The 26,913-nt window shown below is 30.8% G+C and overlaps 2 protein-coding genes across 9 annotated transcripts in view; one reads left to right on the top strand and one right to left on the bottom strand.

Annotated features, from left to right (window-relative positions):
* LOC114337033 (beta-arrestin-1) overlaps positions 1 to 20,056 on the bottom strand; it is a 131,455-nt gene extending 111,399 nt beyond the window's left edge. Inside the window, exons 1-2 of one of the 7 annotated variants that reach the window (XM_050642397.1) lie at positions 19,880 to 20,048; positions 10,951 to 11,072 (exon numbers count right to left, since the gene is read on the bottom strand). The gene's annotated coding sequence lies outside the window, so the exon portion shown is untranslated. Of the gene's footprint in view, positions 1 to 10,950; positions 11,073 to 15,113; positions 15,333 to 19,436; positions 19,713 to 19,879 lie in introns of those variants that run through there. The other 6 variants (XM_050642399.1, XM_050642396.1, XM_050642402.1 and 3 more) reach the window with 6 other exon arrangements.
* Positions 20,057 to 25,468: 5,412 nt separating this feature from the next.
* Positions 25,469 to 26,913, top strand: part of LOC114324672 (metastasis-associated protein MTA3) — a 131,215-nt gene continuing 129,770 nt past the window's right edge. For both annotated transcript variants that reach the window (XM_050642378.1, XM_050642377.1), the window contains exons 1-2: positions 25,469 to 25,654; positions 26,236 to 26,397. In XM_050642378.1, the coding sequence (XP_050498335.1) occupies positions 25,627 to 25,654; positions 26,236 to 26,397 (190 nt within the window). In that variant the 5' untranslated portion in view covers positions 25,469 to 25,626. The remainder of the gene's footprint in view (positions 25,655 to 26,235; positions 26,398 to 26,913) is intronic.

Below are 26,913 nucleotides of genomic sequence, written 5' to 3'. Positions count from 1 at the left end.
GGTGTTCACTGCACAAGTGAACCAATGGAGAAACCACCCCTGGTGCCGAGGTAGTTGTAGTACGACACTCTTTCTACTGGGGTTTGGTTGAAGAAGAGTTGACCTGCTATCTTTTTCTTGTTAATGATCATAAGCTTTGTCTTCTTTACGTTTATATTGAGTCCATTGTGTTGACTGTAATACGCGATTTCGTTTATAAGGACTTGTAGGTCTTCTAGATTCTAGGTTATCCGCAAATACTATGGTGTCATCTGCATATCTGATGTTTTTAAGCAGATACCCGTGTAATTTTATCTTTTTTAGGTTCGTGCAAAGCTTCGATAAATATTCTTTCAGAGTAGAGATTGAGAATTAGAGGAGATAAAAGAATACAGCCTGGCCTCATTCCACGCATAACTTTCACATTTCACATATTCGGTATGTTAACCTTTAACTCTGAGATTTTCTGTCTGATTTCAGTAAAGGTTTCTAATTATTTTCAGTTCTTGGTTGTTAATTCCTGCTTCTTTTAGTATTTGCATCATCTTGGCTTGCTTTTCTCGATCAAATGCTTTCTCATAATCAACCAGACATGCATATACGTCGCAATTGACGTCTCTGCCCTCTGCATCTCTGGAATAAGACTTGTATTGAAAACAAAGCCTCTCTCGTACCAACAACATTTATGAACCCGAACTGGTTGTAAGAAATTTGACTTTCACACAACTTATAAATTCTCTTATGGATTATCTTTAGGAACAATTTTAGGAGATAACTTATGAGGATTAACGTACGGTTATTATTCATTTGTTGGCTCCTGGATTTTTTAGGAGTGAAATAAACTCGGAATTCGGCCTTTCTATTGGTATTTCTCTAGAGTTGTGTATGTTGCTAAATATCTTTGTAATTCGTTGTCCATTAGTTTGAGTAGTTCTGCCTGTATACTATCGAGGCCTGCTGCTTTGTTTTGCCATCCTTCAGTTATATTATTGCAGAATAAACTTCCTGTTGTAATATTCTTGGTCCATCATTTACCTCTTCTTCTAGCTAAAAGGTATTATCTCTTTTTAGTATTGAAATAGTTTCTCTAGGTATTCTTTCCACGTTCTTATTTCACTGTTTGTTCAATATTATTTTTTCATCAGAATCATTTAGATTCCCTTTCTGTCTCCATCTTAGTCCACCTGTGATTTCTTTAACTCTCCTATTACTCTGGGCTAATTAGCAAAATACAAGGAAAAGTTATTTACCAGCAATTTTATTGCTGGAATCGAATCTTATTATTGTATGTATTAACAATATAGGTATGCAAAGTCCGCAGATAGTGTGCTACTTTTTTTATAAACAAAATGGCGCCCGAAAATCGTGTTTTTTTCAATTTTTGCTCTATAACTCCAAAGATTTTAACTTTACACCAAAAACACCCAAATAAAAATTCACCGCAATTAAATTCTGCATAGAGTTGTGTTTTCCCGATTCACTTCGACGAAAACTTTCCCCGTAAAAAGCGGGTTTTTCCAACAAAATCTTTAATTTTCAACTAAAATTTTAGATAAGTAATTGTTAATCAATAATTAAATAACTTGGTAATGTAAATGCCCTTTTTGTATAGATTATAACTCCAGAAGCCGATGGAAATTGAATGAACAGTTTAGCAACAATTAAATTATTAATTAAAAATTTACGATCACTATAATAACGACAATAATTATGATGCATAAGAATAACTATGATTTTTTCATAAAAAGACACTATACCTATCTTATGTACTTTACAGAATTGAAATTGGACTATTTAAGCGGCCTCAGGAATATTTTAAAATTATAAACAATTTTTTGGCTTATAAACAAATAGAATATCTCGGTAAATATTAAACTAAATTAAAATATAAAAACGGCATTCGAAAAACAGAGGCAGGGAGCTTCTTTTAAAAGAAAAAATGTTTAATTATGATGAGTAGTTCTTGAGATACAACCGGTCAAAGTTGACCAGAATTTACGGCAAAGATATAAACAATAGGATCATAATTTTCAAACAATCACCTTTTTATTTTTGTCCTCTTTCTCCACACCAATTTTCATATCCTCAAAATACTCATAACATATATTATTATAATAAAAACTATCGATAATACGTGTGAACATTGTCAAAAATAGCAAAATTCCAATCAAAAATTAGGTTGGAGAAACTGTAACCCTCAAAGTTCAAAATCGGTATACGTTAAAAAAATGCATTTTCTCGGCTTCCCATGGAGCAATTTCCTTCATTCTTTTTTTGTTCCGAAGTAACTCGAGTAGAGCCATCGAACTAACGCCTTATTAAATATCAGACTTGCTTTTGTTTTGTTATAATAGATTAATTTATTTATAAGAACAGAAAACTACATATTTTTTCCAGTTGTAGGCTTTTTTTTACATAAGCTCACTACAAGTGTACCTTTTAAAGTTAAAAACATAAATATTCTCATTTGAAAGCTGTATAATTATTTAAACAATTTTTATTTAAACAAATTAAAATTTTGTGTTATAATAAATTAATTCATTAATTATAACAAAACAAAAGCAAGTCTGACATTTAATAATGCGTTAGTTTGATGGCTCTACTCGAGTTACTTGGGAACAAAAAAAGAATGAAGGAAATTGCTCCATAGGAAGCCGAGAAAATGCATTTTTTTAACATATACCGATTTTGAACTTTGAGGGTTAAATTTTCTCCAACCTAATTTTTGATTGGAATTTTGCTATTTTTGGCAATTTTCACACGTATTATCGATAGTTTTTATTATAATAATATATGTTATGAGTATTTTAAGGATATGAAAATTGGTGTGGAGAAAGAGGAAAAAAATAAAAAGGTGATGGTTTGAAAATTATGATCATATTGTTTATATATTTGCCGTAACTTCTGATCATCTTTGACCGGTTGTATCTCAGGAACTACTCATCATAATTAAACATTTTCTCTTTTAAAAGAAGCTCCCTGTCGCTGTTTTTCGAATGCCGTTTTTACAATTTAATTTAGTTTAATATTTCCTGAGATATTCTATTTGTTTATGGGCCAAAAAATTGTTTATAATTTTAAAATATTCCTGAGGCCGCTTAAATAGTCCAATTTCAATTATGTAAAGTACATTACATAGGTATAGTGTCTTTTTATGAAAAAATCATAGTTATTCTTATGCATCATAATTATTGTCGTTATTATAGCGACCGTAAATTTTTAATTAACAATTCAATTGTTGCTAAACAGTTTATTTAATTTCCATCGACTTCTGGAATTATAATCTATACAAAAAGGGCTTTTACATTACCAAGTTATTTAATTATTGATTAACAATTACTTATCTAAAATTTTAGTTGAAAATTAAAGATTTTGTTGGAAAACCCCGCTTTTTACGGGGAAAGTTTTCGTCGAAGTGAATCGGGGAAAACACGTCTCTATGCAGAATTTAATTGCGGTGAATTTTTATTTGGGTGTTTTTGGTGTAAAGTTAAAATCTTTGGAGTTATAGAGCAAAAATTGAAAAAAAACACGATTTTCGGGCGCCATTTTGTTTATGAAAAAAGTAGCACACTATCTGCGGACTTTGCATACCTATATTATTAATACATACAATAATAAGATTCGATTCCAGCAATAAAATTGCTGGTAAATAACTTTTCCCAAAAATGGCCTATTCTCCGATAAACAGCCCAGACTATATGTATATTGCAGCTATCGTACTTTGACTACAGTGTCAATTTCTTCGCATCATTCTATTGCTTCTTTTTCTTTGGCTTCTCTGATTTTCCTTCTTATTGTTATATTTATCGTTTTATGTCTAAATGGGTCATTTTTGGCTTATCTTCTATCGTCCATTAGTTTTAAAACATTTGAGACTATTTCTGTAATCTGTTTGATCGTTTCTTCTTCGTTCGATTCGTCTCTAATTGCAGTTCAACTTTGCTATATTCTCACTGTTGATGAATACTAGTAGTAATTTTTTATAAGCCAGTTTAAAAATACCGTGAGAAAAAATAGTCCAATTAATTGAGCAGATTTAACATTTAAATAGTCGTTGTGAATATTTACAATAATTGATGTTACTATTTTTGTTGTAGATAAAAGTTATTTTTAATCAAAATCCGTGTTTTTGAAAAAACTCATCGAGTATATAAATTATTCATCGATCACAACAACAATAATTTAGCTAAACTTGTTTTTCGTTGAAATTAAAATTACTCTGCAAAAATACAAACGTCCACAATAATTTGTCAACAACCGCTTCAATTATTAATTAAAAAATTTACCAACGTTTTTTAAACAGCACCTGACTGACATCCGTTATTTCTTATCTACGGTTTCTATTGACGTGTATAATACTAATGCTGTCACAATAAATTTGTTTTGGTTATCTATTTACAATTTAACATATAAAATGAATTACAAAATAAATATGGACACATCTAATATACATATTGAAATTAAATAATCAACCTCTATCATTGCTTGCGTATAGTATATCTACGTATATTATTATGTCATTAGAAAAGTTTATCATGCACGCCACTAGTAGACCACTCATCAGCGGTAAAAAACTGTAAAACCGTGGAATTTTGAGAATCAACACCGATTTTAATGAAAATTTGGGTTTAAGGCCATCGGTACATAATTCGCAAATATTTTACGGCTATCCCTACTTGTTCTGTCTTTACACAGCAAATTACGTGTAGTAAAATTCACACTGGTATGGATATGTAAACATTACTAGAATGTCATTCTACTTGAAAATGTCATCATTAACTTAAAGAGATGGCTTTTGAATGTTCTTGGATAACTGTTATTTTTTGTATAATTGCAAATTATTAATTCAGTTAATAAATGTGATAATTTTTTCACTATGTATTCAGTGATTGTAATAATTTATATGTACAACAAAAACTAATACTCAATCGAGAAAAGAGGAAAAGTGTTAAAGTGATTTTTTAATAATATATTGTTACTATGGAACGCTTACAATTTTGAACATCTTTAACAACAAAATACTTGGATCACAGAATATATTATCCTGATGTATTCCCTGCTTGGATCTTCCACAAATAATACACAATAAATAACTTTTTATTAAGTTCACGTCTTAAATCAATTATTTATCAAATACACTATATATCAATATTATTTAATCATCAACTCAAAAGATTCCCGATGCCATGTCAAATATTTAAAATTGTCACTGTCTGACTGACAATATGCTGACAATATTCTATTCGACTGAGTGCGTTGTAAGACAAAGATAGATTTGGAAAATATTATCACGGTCCATTTTTTTCGAATCCTTAAATAGTTATTTTCATAACAAGTGCAGAAAGTCATACTTTTCCGCACGCGACTGCAGTTTGCCGAACGACGCGAAGCGGGAGTTCGGCAAGCAGTCGAGTGCGGAAAAGAGACTTTCTGCAAGCGTTAGGAACAATATTTTTTCTACAAGTCTTTAAAAAATGACCAAATCGTAATCAAATAATTTAATTAATATGAAAGTACATACACAAATTAATTATTTGACAAGGTTGTCAAAACCAAAGTTTCAGTATAATTGGTTAGCATGACGACGATCTTGGTTTCCATGACGACGATTCAAAACCACTGTTATTGTCTACTGATTTGACTTTCGAATATGATGTCAAAATTATTTTATTTCATCGAATTCTCGCGTTAATTTCATTAAAACATGAACAAAATAAGATATATTTGAAATAAATTAGTAAATAATATCTAAATATTAGTTTATTGCATGTATTATAATTACTTTAAGGCCATATTAACATATATAAATTAACACGCGTGCGGAAAAGTAAAACGCGTGCGGAAAAGTAAAACGCGTGCGGAAAAGTAACACGCGTGCGGAAAAGTAAAACTTTCTAAACTAAAATGCGTGCGCGAATGCAGACATTTTTGCACGCTCATAGAAAAAAACTAATAAATACTTTTAAAAAATTTAAACACAGAATGAAAGACTAAATTATTACCGAGGGCCGAAAGTCCCTTAGAATAAATAAAAAGTTTATTTTGAATGAGATATTTGAAATTAAAAATCACACTAAATTTTCTCTTAGATTTTCACTTCTGTAACTTATTAAAATAAACATTATAGAAGTTCTCAGGGACTTTCGGCCCTCACTAATAACGTAATCTTTCATTCTGCGTTTAAATTTTTCAAAAATACTTATTTAGACAAGGTGAAATCGGCGGGTTCGAAGGGAAAAATATTCCCATGAGATTTTTTTGCATAATCATATTCGTGAGACATCCCAGAATAAGGTTCAAGAAGTCGCCTACGTGAAAAGTGGGCCAATTTTTTTTTAACAATTTTTTTTTAATCAAATTGCAAGAATCAATATTTTTGGCCCGAACAATTTTTTCTTTAATTTTTTGGACCTTTCTGGACAAAAAAGGTCTCCTATAATTTTTCTCTAAAGTTGATCGTTTTCGACTTATAAGCAATTTAAAATTGAAAAAAACGAAAAATGGCGATTTTCAAGGCTTAATAACTCGGTTAAAAGTTATTATTATGAAAGTCAATATATGACTAAATCAAAGTTTAAAGCCCCCCTACAAGATCCTGAAGAAATTTTTGTCATTATTTTATTACTAAGCTGTTATTTTTAAGAAATAATAATAAGCGCCATGCACGTGTGCGGAGGCTGTAAATGCTGAGTGCGAGAGAGAAGCCATTCCAGCAGTCCAATTGTGCATCTTACTCACACTCACATTTACAGTCGAGTCAATACGATCTATCCGCCCATTGTTATTAATTAAAAATAACAGCTTAGTAGTAAATTATTGACACAGATTTCTTCAGGATCATGTAGCGGCGACTTTAAACTTTGATTTAGTCACTTTCTGACTTTCATAATAATAATTTTTAACCGAGTTATTAAGTCTTAAAAATGGCCATTTTCGTATTTTTCAAATTTTAAATTGCTTATAACTCGAAAAAAATCAACTTTAGAGAAAAATGATAACAGACCTTCATTATCCAGAATGGTCCAAAAAACCTAAAAAAAATAGTCCGGGCCAAAATATTGATTTTTGCAATTTGATTAAAAAAAATTGTTAAAAAAAAATTGGCCCACTTTTCACTTGGGCGACTTCTTGAACCTTATTCTGGGATGTCTCACGAATGTGATTATGCAAAAATATCTCATGGGAATATTTTTCCCAACGAACCCGCCGTTTCCGCCTTGTCTATAGTTTTCTCAGGATTCGAAAAAAATGAATCCCCATTTGAACAGCATTGCAGCCGAAAATACGTACCCATCCCCTTAATACATTTTCAAAGCCTCCGTCTTTAAAAATTGGCAATAAAAGGAAGACAGCTAAAATAAGTCAAAAAGCAAATTGCAATTGCAAGGTTAATTAAAATCTTCCTTCGATTTATTGGGTACGCCCTGGCCCTGACAACTTGTTTATGTATGGACACAACAATAATTGTTTCCATAACTGTGAAATTTTTGAAAGATTGGTAATTATATCCTACTAAAAAACGTTAAAACAAGCCTAATTTTATTACCTATAGCGCAATACTCATTTTATTTTTAAAACTCCCTTAGACAGAAAATCCTAAAAATGCCAACAGTCAAGTGTCGAATAACACTGTAATAATAATGATGTATTTACCTACTATTGTCAACTAAATGCATTTACACAATTAATCATTCAGTGTTTACAGTATAGGATAACAAAATATAATGTCTCTATCACCAGACATTTTAACCACAAGGATTCTTTTTCAAAATACTTAGTCCAAGAACCGAAGCTTTTCACCTCGCAATTTTTACAGAATGGATCGATTTGCTTGAAAATTTTAGAATAAGTAGTGGATAGTCCAAGGATCAAAATCGATATGATGCCAAAAGACGCTTTTACTATGTAGGTGGTTGCCACCCCATCTCGGGGGTGGAAATTTTTTATTATATTTTGACCGCACAAGTTGATGAAGACATTCATTCTAAGCAAAAAACGTTCTATACATCTATACATTTTTTTGATAAAATTAATAGTTTTCGATTTATTCGTTATCGAAAGTGTTAGTTTTATATACAGTAAGAGCCACCGTACTAGACACATGGGTAGGTACCTAATTGCTATGCTTATGGGCTAATCCGGTCCGTTCTCAGATGCGACTTTCATCCCTGTCATGTTACTGTCATGAAACTATTCAAAATAATTGTTTTTCGATACAAAAAATACATTAGTTAATATTATTATTACTCTGTTTTAAAATAACTTTATTCAAACACCAAGAATAGTACAATACTTTAAAACTTTTACAACTTTAACAAAATGACAACTATAAACGTCAAAATTAGATCAGCTGTATTTAATACAGCTGATCTATTATTTGTCAACTTTCTTTGTTAATATTCACTTTCTATATACATTTTCTGGCGTTCTAAACGTCACTTGACATAAAAATAAACATTGCAACAAGTGAAGGGTCCAGGACTGTAATAGCTCAATGTTCTTATGTGTCTAGTATGGTGTCTCTTACTGTATAAAAAATCAATGTTTTTCGATGGTATAGGTGCTCATTTACGATTCACTCAATTTTTGTCGTAGAAAAATTTTTTTCAAGCCAAGTTCTTAAGAATTACTTAAATAACCTACAATTTCATATTTAAACATTTTTTCGTATCTCTGATGCTCATCTTTCTATTCTGAAGAGAATGGCATTTTTTACCAAATTACAAAAATTCGTTATTCACTCCAGTTTTTTAAAAACTAATCATTCTAAGCCAGTTACTTCTAGAATAAATTGGAAAAGACTGCAAGACTTGTACACACTTCTAAATAGGTCAAAACGGCAAACAGGTGTATGTTTTCAAAAAACTTTTGATAGTGTGTAAAAAATATATTTTATATCAGCTAAGTACTTTCAACACATAACGTGCCATCATCAGAGCTTCGTCCTCTTAAAATACCTTCATAGAAGAGCAATTGCTTAACAACACAACAAAAAACATGAATACTGGGCAAAAGCCACAGATATAGGGTAATAACCCTTTACAGTGAATAGAATCACATCTAAATTCTTTTATTAATTTATAAAGACAACATGGCTGAGTCAGACCATTTTGAGCCCACGTGAACAGCAGATCAGCTGACTAGTCTTCCTCAGCTGATCTGCTGTTCACGTGGGCTCAAAATGGTCTGACTCAGCCATGTTGTCTTTATAAATTAATAAAAGAATTTAGATGTGATTCTATTCACTGTAAAGGGTTATTACCCTATATCTGTGGCTTTTGCCCAGTATTCATGTTTTTTGTTGTGTTGTTAAGCAATTGCTCTTCTATGAAGGTATTTTAAGAGGACGAAGCTCTGATGATGGCACGTTATGTGTTGAAAGTACTTAGCTGATATAAAATATATTTTTTACACACTATCAAAAGTTTTTTGAAAACATACACCTGTTTGCCGTTTTGACCAACTTCTAGAATACATTAATAATACATAGATAAAGAAGAATGAATAAGGCCAATGACTAAAAACACCGCTAACTTACATTATTATGCTTTCAATTGGATTTCTCCTTTTTTTTTTCAAAAAAATATATTGATCTTTTAACCGTAACTTTCTTATTTTTTATCTTAGAAAGTTTGGTAAAAAATAATTTTGTAGGTTTTTACACGATCTATAAGGCTATTACTATTAAATCCTTTTAAAATCCGCAGTCACAAAAAGAGGTGACATTGAAAGGGTTGATAAAGGTGGTTTTTGCATGTGATTACAAGTTTTAATTGTAAATAGCTCACTCAATTTTTGCCGTAGAAAAAATTTTTGCAAACTAAGTTCTTGGGAATTAAATAAGCTACAATTTCATATTTAAATATTTTTCGTATCTCTGATGCTAATCTTTGTATTCTGAAGAAAAGGGCATTTTTTACCAAACTACAAAAACTCGTTAGTTGCTTTTAACTCCATTTTTTTAAACTAATTATTCTAAGCCGATCAAACTTCTAGAACCTATTAATAATACATAAATAAATAAGACCAAATCAGGTCAATGACTAATTTTAATTAGGGTGGTGATTAGGGCGTTGTTTCCGATTACTTTTTGCTAAAAAAATAGGGACTGACATGATTTTCATTATAAGTCACTTAATTTTTTAGCTAGAGACTTTCTTTATTTCTGGAGATAGATATTTTTAAATGCTTTAAATTAGTTTGACAAGTTATCCTCGAAAAATGCATAGTTTGTCCGTCTTTTGACTTTGACACTAGACACTAGACACAAGCAGAGCTAACATATAATAAAGTATAGCTCGATTACTATTGGTCTTAAAGAAAATTAAAAAAAAAACGGTTATGTTTATTTTTTTAAAGGTACATTTTTGTTAAGTAAAGTTGTTTTGATAAAACGAAAACTTTTTGAGTTATTAGCAGAAAACTGATTAAAAACATTAATTTTTTCGATATAAAACAAACACTTTTGATAGCGAATAAATGAAACACTATTAATTTTATCAAAAAAATGTATAGAACGTTTTTTGCTTATAATGGATGTTTTTACCATCTTTTGCGGTCAAAATATAATAAAAAATTTCCACCCCCGAGATGGGGTGGCAACCACCCCCATGGTAAAAGCGCCTTTCGGCATCATATAGATTTTGATCCTTGGACTATCCACTACTTATTCTTAAATTTTCAAGCAAATCGATCCATTCTGTAAAAATTGCGAGATTTTCTCCTATTTTAAGCTTCATTACTTGAACTAACTTTCTTCACAAGGTCATTCAATAGAAAATCTTATATCTTATTCTGTTCATCAATTCTATTTCTCCTTCACACTAGGAAAAGAAGCCGAAAAAGTACTTAATAAATCTAAAAATTACTGGCCACTATTTTTCAACTGTTAATTAATTTTTTTTACAGATAATGCAAATGATTCATTCATACCTGCATAATCAAGAAACAAGAAACATATTAACTCACATTCGTTAGAAGAACCAATGATTCACTGACTAGGTATATCCATTCCAAGTAAGTAATTAGTTTCAATCTGATCTACATATATGGACATGTTTGTTTTTTTTTTAAATTGAGACTTCAAATTTCTAGAAACAAATAATACATGTCTAAAAATGGGTAATAAAAATATAAAATCTTTATTCTGTTTGTTAGACATTCACAAACATTGAAAAAACAATAATGCAATTGTGATTTGACAGTTCTTAACTGTGACAAAATGGATTCTTAATGTTGTTCTGAAGCTATTTTCTTGTGGCATTTTTGGAATTAACTAGTTTTAATGGGAAATAAGCCACAATTTTACTAAAAAAATCATTTTATTAACGTTTCGACGCTCAAATCGGGTGTCGTTGTCAAAATACAAAAAATATTAATGAATTAAACAAAAATGTTTTTGCTTAATAAAAAAATTCTTCTAATAATTTATTTAATCTGACTCATATCGGCATTCAGACATCTATTATATAATATTAAAGTCTTCTACTTTAAAATGATATTGCCAATATTTATGAGTTGCGTTCCTGGACGACTTTATTGAAAGATAGTTCATTCGATTACATGAAATCAATCTCAACTCAAGAATATCCGTCACAAAAAAATCATGTGATCACCATCGCATGTGGTTGTCTTTTTAAAGACAGATCACATGTTATGATTTTTTTGTAACGGATATTCTTGAGTTGGGGTTGATTTCATGTAATCGAATGAACTATCTTTCAATAAAGTCGTCCCAGGAACGCAACTCATAAATATTGGCAATATCATTTTAAAGTCTTTTACTTTAAAATGAATAACATATGTCTGAATTGCCGATATAAATGAGTCAGATTAAATAAATTATTAGAAGAATTTTTTTTACTAAGCAACAACATTTTTGTTTAATTCATTAATATTTTTTGTATTTTGACAACGACACCCGAATTTGGCGTCGAAACGTTAATAAAATCATTTTTTTAGTAAAATTGTGGCTTATTTCCCATGAAAACTAGTTAATTTTAAAATGGATTCGGCATTGAAAAATTGATTACTTTGCCTCAAAATCTGCTAATGCCTGCTAATATAGTCCAGGGTAATAAGGTTTTTTCCATGACACTTGAACAGCCAGGGTACTGAAGCGTTTTTTCGACAGGTAATACCTATAAGAGCAAATTGTAACTATTTCCTGCGTAGGATCTGGCGGCCATTTTTATTTATAAACAATTAAGTGTCAAAAAATGGCAATTTTCACTTTTTTTTTAAATCAATGGAAAACAGGGAAACTTATGGTTTTTTTAGTACAAATATCTTCGAGATTATGGAAAAAGCTTTAAAATGACGTATTACAAAGTTTGATATACTCATTTATTGTTAATATAATTATGAAAAAAGGTCGGAATTGCAAAAAAAAATTATTTTCGCAATAACTGTTGTAAAAATTAGTGTACAGCTTTGAAATTTTTGTAAAATAAGGTTTCTTTGGTGCTTAATATGTGATAAAAATTTCAAAGCGATTCATTCAATTGTTTAAATTTTATTCAAATTGTTTATCCCAGAGAGCATTTTTTTTGCAATAACATAAGTCAGAAGAAAATGACGTTAGAACCATTCCACAGGTGTCAAAGGAAAGAGCATGAGCTGTACTTTCAAGTTGGTTTAAAAAAGTGAATAAAAAATGCATTTATTAGTAATAAATAATTATGCAAAAGTATCGTAAATCTTTCCTTATAAACTTTTTATTTTGTTATATAAAAAAAATTATACATATTTATTACAATTTTTTATCAATTATGATATAGATAACATTACTTGGTAGTTGTGCACTTAAACAGGGTAAATAAGTTAATTTTTTTGGAAAAAGTTATTCAAAAAGTTTATAAAGAAAAATTGACGATACTTTTGCATAATTATTTATTACTAATAAATGCATTTTTTATTCACTTTTTTAAACCATGTTGAAAATGTAGCTCATGCTCTTTCATTTGACACCTGTGGAATGGTTCTAAGGTCATTTTTTTTCTGACTTCTGTTATTGCAAAAAAATGCTCTCTGGGATAAACAATTTGAATAAAATTTAAACAATTGAATGAATCGCTTTGAAATTTTTATCACATATTAAGCACCAAAGAACCCTCATTTGACAAAAATTTCAAAGCTGTACACTAATTTTTACAACAGTTATTGAGAACATATTTTTTTTGCACTTCCGACCTTTTTTCGCAATTATATTAACAATAAATGAGTATATCAAACTTTGCAATACGTCATTTTAAAACTTTTTCCATAATCTCGAAGATATTTGTACTAAAAAAATCATTTTTCACGGTTTTCCGTTGATTTGAAAAAAAAGGGGAAAATGCCATTTTTTGATAGTTAATTGTTTATAAATAAAAATGGCCGCCAGATCCTACGCAGGAAATAGTTATAATTTGTTCCTATAGTGTCACGAACAGGGTATAAAAAAAGATATAAAAAAAATAGAAAAAAAAATATAATAATTAAAAAAATATAAAAAAATATGTAGATAAAAATGAATGACGAACTTGGACAGTCCATAGTAAAATAGCTTTCGAATGAAGTAGAGGGCTAAAGAAGAATGTTGCAGTTTTTGCTGTGGAACTCTGAGAACATCATTTGGAAAAAAATTAATAAAAATATATATATATATAAAAAATTATTAAAAAAAAAATACAAAAATAATTATTTATTAGTAGAATTGTTTATTATATTAGTATTAGTTTTAGGATAAGATACGAAAAAATGACTAATAAAATAAAAAATAGTAAAATTGGCGAATGGATTTAGTGTCCGCAGTCATATAAACCCAAACAAACAACAACACGAACAGGGTATATTTTTGTCATTTTATTACCCTGGCCTAATATTGCTTCCTTATTTTTTGATGATAAACTCATAAAAAAAATTCAATATTTCATCTCAGAAAACTAAAACGATAGTAATCAGTAATGAACCAATCAGAGGTAAAATAGAAATTGAGGACATCAGTATTGAACAAGTAGGTAATGGAAATAAAATACCTTGGAATTACATTGTCCAGCTACAGAGACGTAGACAAAGAAGTAAGAAATCAAGTACAAAAAGCAAATAGACCAGCAGGATGCCTTAATAACACTAAATGGCGACACCAACATATTAACACTGAGATAAAGTCAAGAATTTATAAAGCCAGTGTAAGACCAATAATGACATATGCATCAGAAACAAGACCCGATACACTTATACAGCCACAATACAAAGACTACAAAATGGGGCTACTCACTGACCCAACTATCATGGACGACCCTTCATGATGAAAGGGAGTTGAAAAGTCAGCCAAGGCCCACCCCGGGTTGTAGTGCTATGAGAAGAATAAGAATCAACAAAATAACCACTAAATAGTTCTAGAATATCTTTGGTCACATCTGGGTTAATTGAATTAGCTTTGTAGTTCATTTATATTTCAAATAAAAACGATTATAGTAGTACTCCTCTTACAACAATATCAAAAACTCACTAAACAGTTTATTAATTCCCCAAAAATATAGTTTTTCTATGGATGCAATACAATGTGCAACTTCTCTCACTACTTACATACATTCAAAATGAACAGTTTCTCAGGCAGTGAGAAAACTCGGCCATTGCAGTGAGAAATATTTTTTCTCACGGGTTCACCGCCGTTTTACATACATATGATCGCTATTTCCATGGTAACATGCACAATACAAACACAATTATTTTTGTCAAACAAAATGTGTTCAAACTTGTCAAAACTTATCAAAAATTACCTTTTAATACTGTTCAACTGTGAATTATAATTTTAAATAAATAAAGTATATAAATATTAAGAATATTAAATACCTATGTGTATATATGTATTTTATTTCAATTTAGGCATATAATACATATACCTAAAAGCACCTAAATTATTTCATTTTGAAGTTTGAACTCTTGACAAAAACGCATCCATAGAAAAAGTACAGTGTACAACACGAGAGAAAATGATATATTTCTCTCTCGCATGATTTGCGGCACTCGCCTCGTGCCAACAAACTTCTGCACTCGTGAGAAATATGTCCTTTTTCTCTCTTGTTGTACAATATACTATTTCTAAAATTGTAAATAAATAAAAAAATATAAAACAATTTCCTCACCTTCAAATTCTTAAAATAAATTAACCAAAATCTTGGAAAATTAGTATTTCAGCTGTTCAATAAACTATTTACAGTGATAATTAAACTTCTCAGATAAAACTGTTTTAGAATTAGAAAAATATACTAAATTCTACATACACTAAACTCTACACTAACATTCTGGTTTCAGTGAGAAAAGTAAACAAAATAAACTTGTCAGGTTTAACATAAACCAAACACCCAACTACACACACTGTAATGTTATACTACAATTTTGATAAAGAATATATTGTAAATTCCCTCTCTTTTCAATAGGCCAGTGAACAAAAAAAAATACTCAATTATGGCAGACAATAATTATTAATATTTAGAAATATTTATGACTTAAAATAATTAATAGGTTCAAGCAAAGCACAAAAATACAGTGATGAGCGGAGCTAATAACCGGCCAAATAACGCAAAAGATGGAAAACATATTAGGTTGTGAGATAAAAAGAAATGAAACTAGTGGAGGTGGGAAATTTAGCGATAAAAACCTATAAATTTACATTCTATTTATTGTTTCCCATCTTTAGACGTATCAGAGGAGTATGTCAACTAAAACTGTCACTGTCACAGTGTTTATAGAGTTTTTGTCTAACTAAATCAATACATACTTTTAGAGTTATTTGCAAGTGAAAATATTCATAAAAAACACGTTTTTAGACGGTTTTTCGAAAATAACTCAAAAAGTAAGTAATTTACTGAAAAAAAAATATTCTTGCAAAAATGGTTTATGTATGAAGTCTGTATACCCATCAAACAGAGTAGGTCTTAAACAGAGTAGGTCAAGGCGAAGGTGACTTAATGAAGACCATAAATCAGAAAAAACTTGAATATTTGGGGCATATACCAATGAGAGGTAGCAGATACAGGATACTGCAGTTCTTCTTCTTCTTTTGGCATCATAACCCTGGATGGGTCTTTACCTGTCTGGCTATGACCTTCCATTCAGATCTCTCTTGGGCCCTTCTCCTACATTGTCTTATATTCATGGTTTTCAGGTTGTCTTCCATGTCATCCAACCATCTTGTTCGGGGCCTTCTTTTTCTTCGCCTTCCTACCAGCTTCCATTGTAATATTTTCTTAGTCGTTTTTGTATCTTCTTGTCGCTGAACATGTCACAGCCATGATAATATTTTGACTTTTCACAAATCTTACAATATCATACCCTTCATTCAGTTCGTTAACCTCGTCATTTCTCCTGATTCTCCATGTGCCGTCTTACTCTTGCACTGGGCCGTATACTTTTCTCAGTATCTTTCTCCTGAATGTCCTGAGTTGGGCTTCATCTTTTTTCGTCATTACTCAGGTTTCACAACCATAGGTTACTACGGGTCTAATCAATGTTCTGTAGATAGTCATTTTGGTTCTTTTGTCTAATAATTTCAGTCAGGATACTGCAGTTAATACTCAACAAAAAGATCGAAGATATGCCACGCAAGATCGAGAACAATATCAGCAAATTGTCATTGAAGCTACCTGCGGCTAAAATTTGGGCACAGTACTTAAAGAAGAAATAAGATACCCATTAGAAGCAGAGTTGTAGCTAATGAAAAGTAGGCTCTTATTAGTCAAATTCCGAATGGAATATTTCAAAGTGAAATAACCAAAAAATGAAGCACTTTTTAAGGAAAACTCATCAAAATAAAAGGTTTAAAAAATAGCTTTATTTTTGTTTTTTATAAAAGGTTCTAGCATCAAAACTAAGCATGTTACACTCAAAATCAAGTTGGTCCCTTTTTTTTGGAAAAAGAAATTGTAAAAATCACCCCCTAAGGTATTGCTAATCCAAATTAGCATTCCAAATGAAAATAATTGTTACCGCTTTACAATTTACTTTACTTATGTATTGTTAATATGATTTTTTAAGTTTCACCAATTGAAAGTGCTTAATTTTGAAAAGATTTGGTATTAAAGTATTGGTTTTAAAAATTTTGGTTATTTGGTTTTTGAAATTTCCACATTCATAAGACAAACATTGGTTAAGATATATGGCTGTTCAGTTTGCATACACTGGTGATTAGTGACTCGTTCAAGCCCTTTCAACTACAACCCTTTCAAAAATAAGCACTTTGAACCAGTGAAACAAATAGATCATAATATAAACAGTGCATAAGTAAAATAAATTGTAAAGTGGTAACAATTAATTTCATTTGGGGTGCTAATTAGGGGGTGATTGAACTTTATATTTTGAGTATAACTTGCTTAGTTTTTATGCTAGCAACTTTTATAACAAACAAAAATAAACACTTAAAATATTTTGTTCCAGTTTTCCCGGAAAAGAACTTCATATTTTTGGTTATTTCACATTGAAATATTCAATTTGTAACCTTATTTTCAGCGTATTTTGCTTAGTTTTGATGCTAGAAGCTTTTATATATAAAAAAACGAAAATATAGGTTTTTTAAACAGTTTAAGTTTTGATGAGTTTTCTCTGAAAGCTGCTTTATTTTTTGGTTATTTCACATTGAAATATTCAATTTGTAATTTGACGAATAAGAACCTACATTTGATGAGCTACAACTATGTTTCTACTAGTGATGTAACGAATATCATTTTTTGAACATTCGCGAATACGAATGCGAATGCGAATATCTGCTATTGACATTCACGAATGCGGATGCGAATACGAATATTCAGTTTTTTTTAAGTTGTTTCTATTTTTGTAATGTTTCCTAAATTTATAATGAAAAGTTAATTGATATTTAGTGTAAATCAATCTAAATCTTAAGCTCTATTACATAATACCAAATAATAAAAAAAAGTTGAGGCTGATAATGTGATTATACAAGGTTAAGTTCTATCTATCTATTGCCCTTCATTTGTCCAAAGTTGAACGTAGGCCTCCCCCTTATTTTTTCACTCTTCTCCTTCTCGGTTCAGTGCTAATGCTCTCGATCTGGTGCCTGCGTATCGTTTTAGATCATCCGACCATCTCGTCTGTGGTCTGCCCCTTAATCCTTTGTAGTCCCAAGGTCTCCAGTGAGTTATCGCTTCATTCCATCTTCCGTCTCTTTCTCTGCTGTTGTGTCCTGCATATTTTCATTTGAGAGTAGCTGCATGTTTCGGATTAAGTTACCTACCTTTTCTTAATAAAAAAAGATGAGAAGTGAATATATTTTGATTATTAACCTAATATTATCTTAAAATTTTTTTTTCTAGTTTTCATATTCGCAAAACATTCGCACAAATTTTGCGAATGCGGATGCGAATGCAAATATGCAAAAACATGCGAATATTCGCGAATGCGAATACAAATATTCGTTACAACGCTAGTTTCTACTGGGTCTACAGACTTCATACATAGACCATTTTTCGTTTGTTATAAGCTACATTTTTTCCTGAGAATATTTTTTCGATAAATTACTTCTTAACCCTTAAACTCCCAAGGGTGGGTAAAAAATGTCCACCTAATGCGTACTCCCTTGTAACATATCTGTTACGTGTTTAAAAAATTTTGAAAAATTATTTATTGTTAAAAATACAGCCCTTTATCGAATATTAATTCGGTTTTACTGATATTTTTGAAAATAAAAGTAATATCTTGAGTTAAATTATAGGTGGGCATAAAAAGTACACCCTTGGTAAAACTTGTTACTAAAGGTTTCTCTATAATTTCTCGTTGGTAGGAACATAATCCATATAACTATCGACATATAATTACATTATCGACATAATTATCAGCCAATGAGGAGGCTGAAAGGAAGAATGTGGAGAAAATCGACAAATCTGAGTTAATGGCTTTTACGGGTATGTTAATTTTGATGTACATTATAATTTTGTTGTAAGGTTTGTAAATTGTTTATATTAATATTTTAGAAGATGCCGTGTTTATTAAGCATATGATTCTTAAGTTTAATCCATTTCCAACAACTCTCAATAAATATATTAGCTATTTTCGAGGTGGACATTTTTTACCCACCCTTGGGCGTACATGGAACCTAAAAAAGATTGGGCGTTTAAGGGTTAAGTTATTTGCGAAAAACCGTCTAAAAACGCGGTTTTTTTGTTTTGGTTGAAAAATAAACATTTTCATTCGCAAATAACTCTATTGACTTAGTAAAAAACTCTATAGAACAAAAATTGCTTAAAATTAGTTTATCCATTTCCGGACTTATTTTGGACGTATGTTTTTTCACCCCAGAGAAGAGGTGGGTTTCACGCCCCAATTAAAAGCAACCAACAGCAAAGTCCAAAAAGTAAACTGGAAGGTAAAAAGAACCTGAATCCAAATTTTCATGCAATTCGGTGATGGCACTGAAAATTACACGGTATCGCCGTTTTTCATGTTGTTTTACTGACCTATTAATAAACACAAAACTACGATTTTGAAATCATCTGAAACACACACTACTACTTTTGAAAACGGGTCAAATTATACAGACGATTTGGTGCGTATTACTCGCGCACGATTAATAAACATTTTTACAAAATATTGTAATTTAAGTACATAGATAAAACCGAAAAAAACAAAGTACCTGACACAATTAGTTTATGTAAAATGTCGTCTGACTGGTCTACATATATACCGCCTCACCTCGTTCAACAAATCGCAAGTACAAGACCACTCCTAGGTAAATAACACTCAACAGATTAAAGGAAACATCAAACCCGAATCAAAGAGATTTGTCCCGTATCATCACCGGCAATAAATTTTTAATATATCGTGTACGGCGCAATTCTGGGAATAATGTTACAAATAAATGGGATGCTAATTTAATTTGAGGAAATATGAGTGTACTTACGACAGGAACTTCTTTTTGGTTACTTTATTGACCTCATTGGACGTGAATAAATGCAAAATATATCATAAGAATAAGAACTTTTCACTACAAACACGGTTTTTTCTAACTCATTAGACCATTAGGAAATGGTCGTGAAACATCGAAGTCTTGTCATATTAAACTGAAACTGACAGCTGGCGGTGTAAATTGACACGTGACAATGTACTTGTACTGGCTACTGTTCCGATACTAGTTCTTTTTATTACCTGATTAGAATTTCTTCATGTTCATGATTAACCAGCTCTTTTAAAAACCGCGTGTTTTAACAATATGTAAATATACAATTTACGTTTGTTATTTGAGTTGCAACATAAAAATAAATGAAAGTATTAAAAATAAATTGATATTTAAAAGAGACGTTTTAAAAATAATTTAAAATTTCGTCTTGAGCAAACCTAATCACAACGGATTTTATTAGAGATGAGCGATACTTTGCGATCTGTGATTTTTAGGCGGATATTAAAAAATCACAGAATACTATTCCTTGTTTTTAAACCGAAGGAGTAAACTAAAAAGACATATTCACACCCAGAAATTCACTAGATACACTTCGACAGTAATTCATAAATATTATATTTACTAATATGTCGCTAAAGAGTTCTAAAAACAATACAACTGTTTATTTAGAAATCTAAAAATTAAAGGAATAACGCAGAAAACACAAAAAATCGCCGATTTAACTTTAATCAACCCATGATACTATAAATAATAATTTATTTATAGTATCATGAATCAACCTATAAAATGTCAGTAGTGTCAAAATTTTCTAAATGTCATTAGTGTCAAAATGTTGTAACAGTGAAGTAAGCTTGTCTGAGATTGGACCAATTACAAACAAGAATTACGGCGCTGTAAATTTGAATTACTCCTCTTTGTTTAAAAACAGACCATAATACGAGTTCTAACAATTATTGTTTTTTATAATATAAAAACAGACTATAATAATCTATAAATTAAAGGAATAACGCAGAAATCACAAAAAATCGCCGATATAACTCAAATTAACCTATGAAATGCCAATAGTGTCAAAATTTCATAAATTTCAGTAGTGTCAAGTGTCAAAACTTAATAATAGTGGAGTAATGAACTATTTTAAATGGGAAATAAGCCACAATTTTACCAAAAAATGAATTTATTAACGTTTCGACGCCCAAGTCAGGTGTCGTTGTCAAAATACAAAATAATACTAAATAAACAAAAATGTTGTTGCTTAGTAAAAAATTCTTCTAATAATTTATTTAATCTGACTCATTTATATCGGCAATTCAGGCATGTATTATACATTTTAAAGTAGAAGACTTTAAAATGATATTGCCAATATTGATGAGTTGCGTTCCTGGCAGGACAACTTTACTAAAAGATAGTTCATTCGATTACACGAAATCAACCCCAACTCAAGAATATCCGCCACAAAAAATCATAGCATGTGATCTGTCTTTAAAAAGACAACCAAATGCAACGATGGCAGTAAAATTCTCGCGCTATTAATTATTGTGGATTATTAATTATCGCTATTAATATCGCTATTAATTATCGATATTAATAGTGGAGTAAACTTGCCTGAGGTTAAAAACACCGCATAATATCTTCAATTTTAAAGATCACCGTAAATTTGAATTCTATGATTTCAGATAATCATATCGTAATCTTCTTACAGAAAGAATGCCAATGAGTCTTTATACTGTGTGAATACTACAATAAGACCCGGTCTTTTCACCTCCGAATAACTAGTTATCGGGAAGTTTATCTAGCAGATTACAGATTACATGTTAATCTGTCAGATAAACTACCCGAAAACTATAGTTATTTGGAGGTGAAAAGACCGGACCTAAGAGTCAAAAGATTAAGGTGTCTTTATTTCCCTGTTCCCGTCTTTCCCTTATACACGAATTTTTGTAGGTACAGATCTCCCAAAATCTTTCCATGTTCGTCTATTTAGTACGGTTTGACGTCTGAATCAAATGTTTTTCAGCAAACTTTGGATATCGTCTCGCACTCCTATTAATAATGGTTCTCTTGCTGTTAGTTCACATTCTCAAACGGATTTTTCAAGGGCAATGTTGAATAGGAGGCACGATAGGCTATCTCCCTATCGAAGTCCCTATTTGTGCCTGGAAAGTTCTTGATATTCCGTTCTTCACTCTACCCTTACACTCAACTGTTAAGAAGGTTTCTTTCAGCAATTTTACTAAGTATATTGGGATATTGAAATCTACCATGGCTTTGTATAGTGCGGTTTTGTCTACACTGTCATCTTCTTCTTCAGGTGCCATCTCCACTACGGCGGTTGGCAATCATCATAGCTATTTTAATTTTTGAGGCAGTAGTTCTAAATAGTTGTTTTGAGCTACATCCAAACCATTCTCTCAGGTTCTTCAGCCATGAAATTCGTCTTCTTCCGATGCTTCGTTTACCATCTATCTTTCCTTGCATTATGAGTCGTAGGATGCCATACTTCTCGCCCCGCATCACATTTCCGAGATACTGTAGCTTTCTTTCTTTAATTGTAAGTTCAACTTCCTTCTCTTTACTTATTCTTCTCAGTATTTCATTATTCGTAACTCTATCTACCCAGGAAACCCTCATAATTCTTCTAATATAGGTCCACATTTCAAAGGCGTTAAGTCGTCTCACACTGTCATAGATACATCTAAAATCCACAAACAAATGGTGAATATCACTCCTATGTTTTTTCCAAAGCTTGTCTTAGAATAAATATTTGATTGATAGTATGCCAGTATATAGGGTGAGGCAGATAACTGGCCTATTAGAAATATTTAGAGAACTAAAGGCAACAGAATCATGAAAATTGGAATGAAGGGGTTTTGAAGGGTGATCTATTTAATGAAAATATTTTCATCAATTTGTCACTTCCGGTTATACCGGAAGTTGCTTAAAACTTCGTTGTTTTAAATGGGACACCCTGTATATTTTTACATTTTTAGATTCTACTCGATGTCTTCTTTCTTAAAATATGCGGTTTTGTAATGTTATACAGGGTAGTTTAAAAGCTAATTACGTTTTTTTTATTAATTTCGTAGCAACTTTCACACCCTGTAGAATTGTAGTAGTTGGATATCAAAAACTCTATTTATGTTAATGATTTTTAATATAGTCTACTATTATTAAAAATTATTAGTATAGCTAAATGTTAAATTTTAGTATACAGGGTTGGTCGAAACTCGGAATGAGGATTTTCTGAATTTTCTTAAATGGAACACCCTGGTACACCTTTTATGGTACTTTTTTATTTCTTAAGCATTCCCTATACCTAAATGCTTTAATTTGTGCTTAATTGTTAATTACGCCAAAAATGTTAACTACGTAGGTATTTTGATAGCTAAACCATTATTGGCAATTTTAAAGATCAGTCTAGATTAATATGTATTTATTTAAGAAAAATTATTTGTGATTGAATATTTTCACGGCCAACCTAATAAAATTTCACGTATTTTTTGTTGAAATTAATGTTTGGATTGAATCACTAATAACTCACAAATTAAAGCAGTTAGGTATAGGGAATGCTTAAGAAATAAAAAAGTAGCATAAAATATCATTTCACTACAATAATAAAATATAGGGTGTTCCATTTAAGAAAACTCAGAAAATACTCTTTCCGAGTTTCGACCAACCCTGTATAGTACAATTCAACATTTAGCTATACTAACAATTTTTAACAATAGTAGACTATATTAAAAATCATTTGAACATAAATAGAGTTTTTGATGTCAAACTACTACAATTCTACAGGGTGTGAATGTTGCTAGGAAATTAAGAAAAAAAACGTAATTATCTTTTAAACTACCCTGTATAACATATAACATTACAAAACCTCATATTTTAAGAAAGAAGACATCCAGGAGAATCCAAAAATATAAAAATATACAGGATGTTCCATTAAAAAAAAACGAAGTTATAAGCCACTTCCGGTATAACCGGAAGTAGAAAATATGTAGATGAAAATATTTTCATTAAAGAGATCACTCTTTAAAACCCCTTCATTCCAATTTTCATGATTCTGTTTCTCTTAGTTCTCGAGATATTTCTAATAGGACTTTTATCTGCCTCACCCTGTACTGCAGAAGGACTGGAACGTATGTATATCTAATAATTGCACCTATTCACAAGAAGGAGACCAAACTATTTGTGATAACTACAGAGGACCCTCCTAAAGGTGACCTACAAAATATTTTATATATAATAATTATTATAATACATACGTTGATTGTGACCTACAAAATATTTTGTAGGTCACGTTTAGGAGGGTCCTCTGTAGTTATCACAAATAGTTTGGTCTCCTTCTTGTGAATAGGTACAATTATTATACATACGTTCCAGTCTTCTGGTAGTTTTACCTGCTTCCAAATCAATTCTACTAAGGAACTATTAATACATATCATATAAACAATGGTAATACAACAGGTCAGATTTTTTGCCACCATGTTTTAAAAGCTCAGAAGGAATGCCATCTGGTCCAGGAGCTTTGTTTTCTTTCAGTTTTTGTATTGTTTTGATGACTTCTTCTTCTGTTATCCTTCTCTCTTTCGTCGCCCATACCTTCGAATTGGATTTCTGCTTTCTTGCAGCCTCAGTTCACTTCGTAGTTCTTATATTTATGATTTTTCTGCTTCAAAACATTTTTACTTGAAAGAGGAGTAAGTTTTTGCTTTAGTATCACTATAATTAATAATTATTGAATTGCTTTGGCAATTATTTACATGATATTCGTTCCTTAGTCACAGTAACGAATATCATTCGGAACCACTGCATCGCTCATCTCTATTTTGTGTTGGTTACTGGTTTCAGTTTTTTGAATTTGAATTTTTATTATTGGTAAATACATAAATAAACATTATGATTTTAAGTAAAAATAAACAATATGTTATTATTCAAATAATGAATAATCATACTATTCATACTAAAAAATTAAATATAATAATATATTTTTTCTGCCAGCGTCACCTAGTGTGTAAATACTGAACTATTAATCGGTATCTGTCTTATAGATTAGACGTTAGACATACATAACGCCAGATTAGATGCCACACTTATGTCTTTATTTATGGTGTAAGGTCAATAGCCATCTATTGATTTTTAAATAAAATTCTTTCCTAATGAAATGTGGTTTACGGAATTCCTTGTCACTATTTTCAGTATTTTTAAGACAAAATATTTGTTTCATGACAGATTAGTAACTAAAAAACACTGATTGGAATACAAGGTAATATGGTGATACTATAATTAAAATATAAATAATGTTCCTTTATAAAATTGTAATGGAATAAAAAAGTAGAAAAATCATGGTTTTTATAATATGTATTACATAAATAATAGTAATACCAAGAAAAAAAGTTAAAAAATAAAGACATTTATGCCTTTATTTATTTGTATAGTGTGTGTATACTTAAGAAAGTATGGATTTTGAATAAAAATTGTATTAGCTTTTAATTTAAAATAAAATTATAAAAATGTTCGGCTACTCTCCGCTGCATATTCTTTTGGCGCTGTCGTCAATTTTGTTAGACAACTTCACTCTTTTCTAGACGCGGACAGACAGTTTTGATGTTTGATATGAGAAAATGGCGCCCGTGAGCTTGGTGGTGGTATTACGTGCAGTGATATAAACATTGGAAAAATATCAACATTTTTCAAATATGTACGTCTAATGGGGTTTTTTAATTAAGGATTACAGTGATAGTGTTGTGAAAATGGCTGCGAATATGTATCGTGTTGGAGGTTAGTACCTGTTTGTTTTTAATTAAAACCGGCTTCGTACACTTCAGACACAAGGAATACTATGATTACGTTCTGCTTGTCTATGTGCTCTTGATTGGGGGTGTTTAAAAAAAATTAATCCACATGTCAATCAATTTTAGCTGTGTAAACTCGAAATTCGTGTCGTTGGATGGTCAGCTTTAGGTGCGATTAAGTATTTGATAAAGAATTAGCTTATTGATAAGCTATTAACATGAAGGTTATACTTGCAATTAAATTATTGGCTAGTTTGGGTCGGAATATCAAATATTTGACGCCTATACGTTTATTTTGACGGTGTCACAAACTGTAACGATAATTTTGAATTTTTTCCTAATGCAGATCTATTTTTACTTGTGGTAAAAATATGCGGGAACAATGAACTATGAGCTCGTCAGTTGAAATTTTACTTTAATTCCATTATCTAATAAAAATGTATAGTAATGTAGTTCTAATAATCTACCTATGACCTTAAAACGAAAATAACGAGGAATAGTAAGGTCGCGATGCATAGTTATCACTGTTAATAACTGGGAATTAGAAGAGATTAATTTTTTTTTCAGATTATGTGTATTTCGAGGCGTCTTCTACATCCCCTTATCAGATCCGGCGTATAGAGGAATTAAATAAAACTGCCTCGGGAAATGTAGAAGCCAAAGTGATGTGTTTTTATAGACGAAGAGATTTGCCTAGCCAGCTGATTCAGTTAGCAGACAAACACCAATGTGAGTAATGTTTTTCCTTCGTTAATTTAGGTTAGTTGATGGTTATATTAATTAATTGTTTTTTTATTGTAATATGTTGATTATAAGAAGGAATATTAGCGTAATTTGTGAAGTGGTATAAAGGAAGGAAGTGTTACAGATTTTTAATAATGACGGGACAGTCGTTGGTCGGATTTGGGGAGTATCAATTATTTCCTCTTCTCTTTGCCTTTTCACGCATTGTAAATGAGTAGAGGGGCGAAATATTCTTGATTAGTCGATCGATATGCCCTCCGAGTGTACCTGTCTTGTCACCCACCGCCTCACCACCACACCACGGCACGGGTTTGTTTCGCGAAATCATGCCGCAACTGTACTCTACTCTGATCGCAGCGCGTCGCTATGACAACTGCGAGATGCTCGGTCTTTGTGACAGACTGTACTTTTATAATTACACGCAAAAAGTGGACGAGCCGAGGCTTTGTATTGTATTCTGTGTGTTAGGGCATTCGATATATTCAGATAGTTTGTTTGTTG

This window comes from Diabrotica virgifera, chromosome 2 (assembly GCF_917563875.1).
Source record: "Diabrotica virgifera virgifera chromosome 2, PGI_DIABVI_V3a".
In the NCBI taxonomy this organism is placed as follows: Eukaryota; Metazoa; Arthropoda; class Insecta; order Coleoptera; family Chrysomelidae; genus Diabrotica; species Diabrotica virgifera.
Note: the sequence above shows the minus strand (reverse complement) of the source record. Positions and strands in the feature narration are given on the sequence as shown.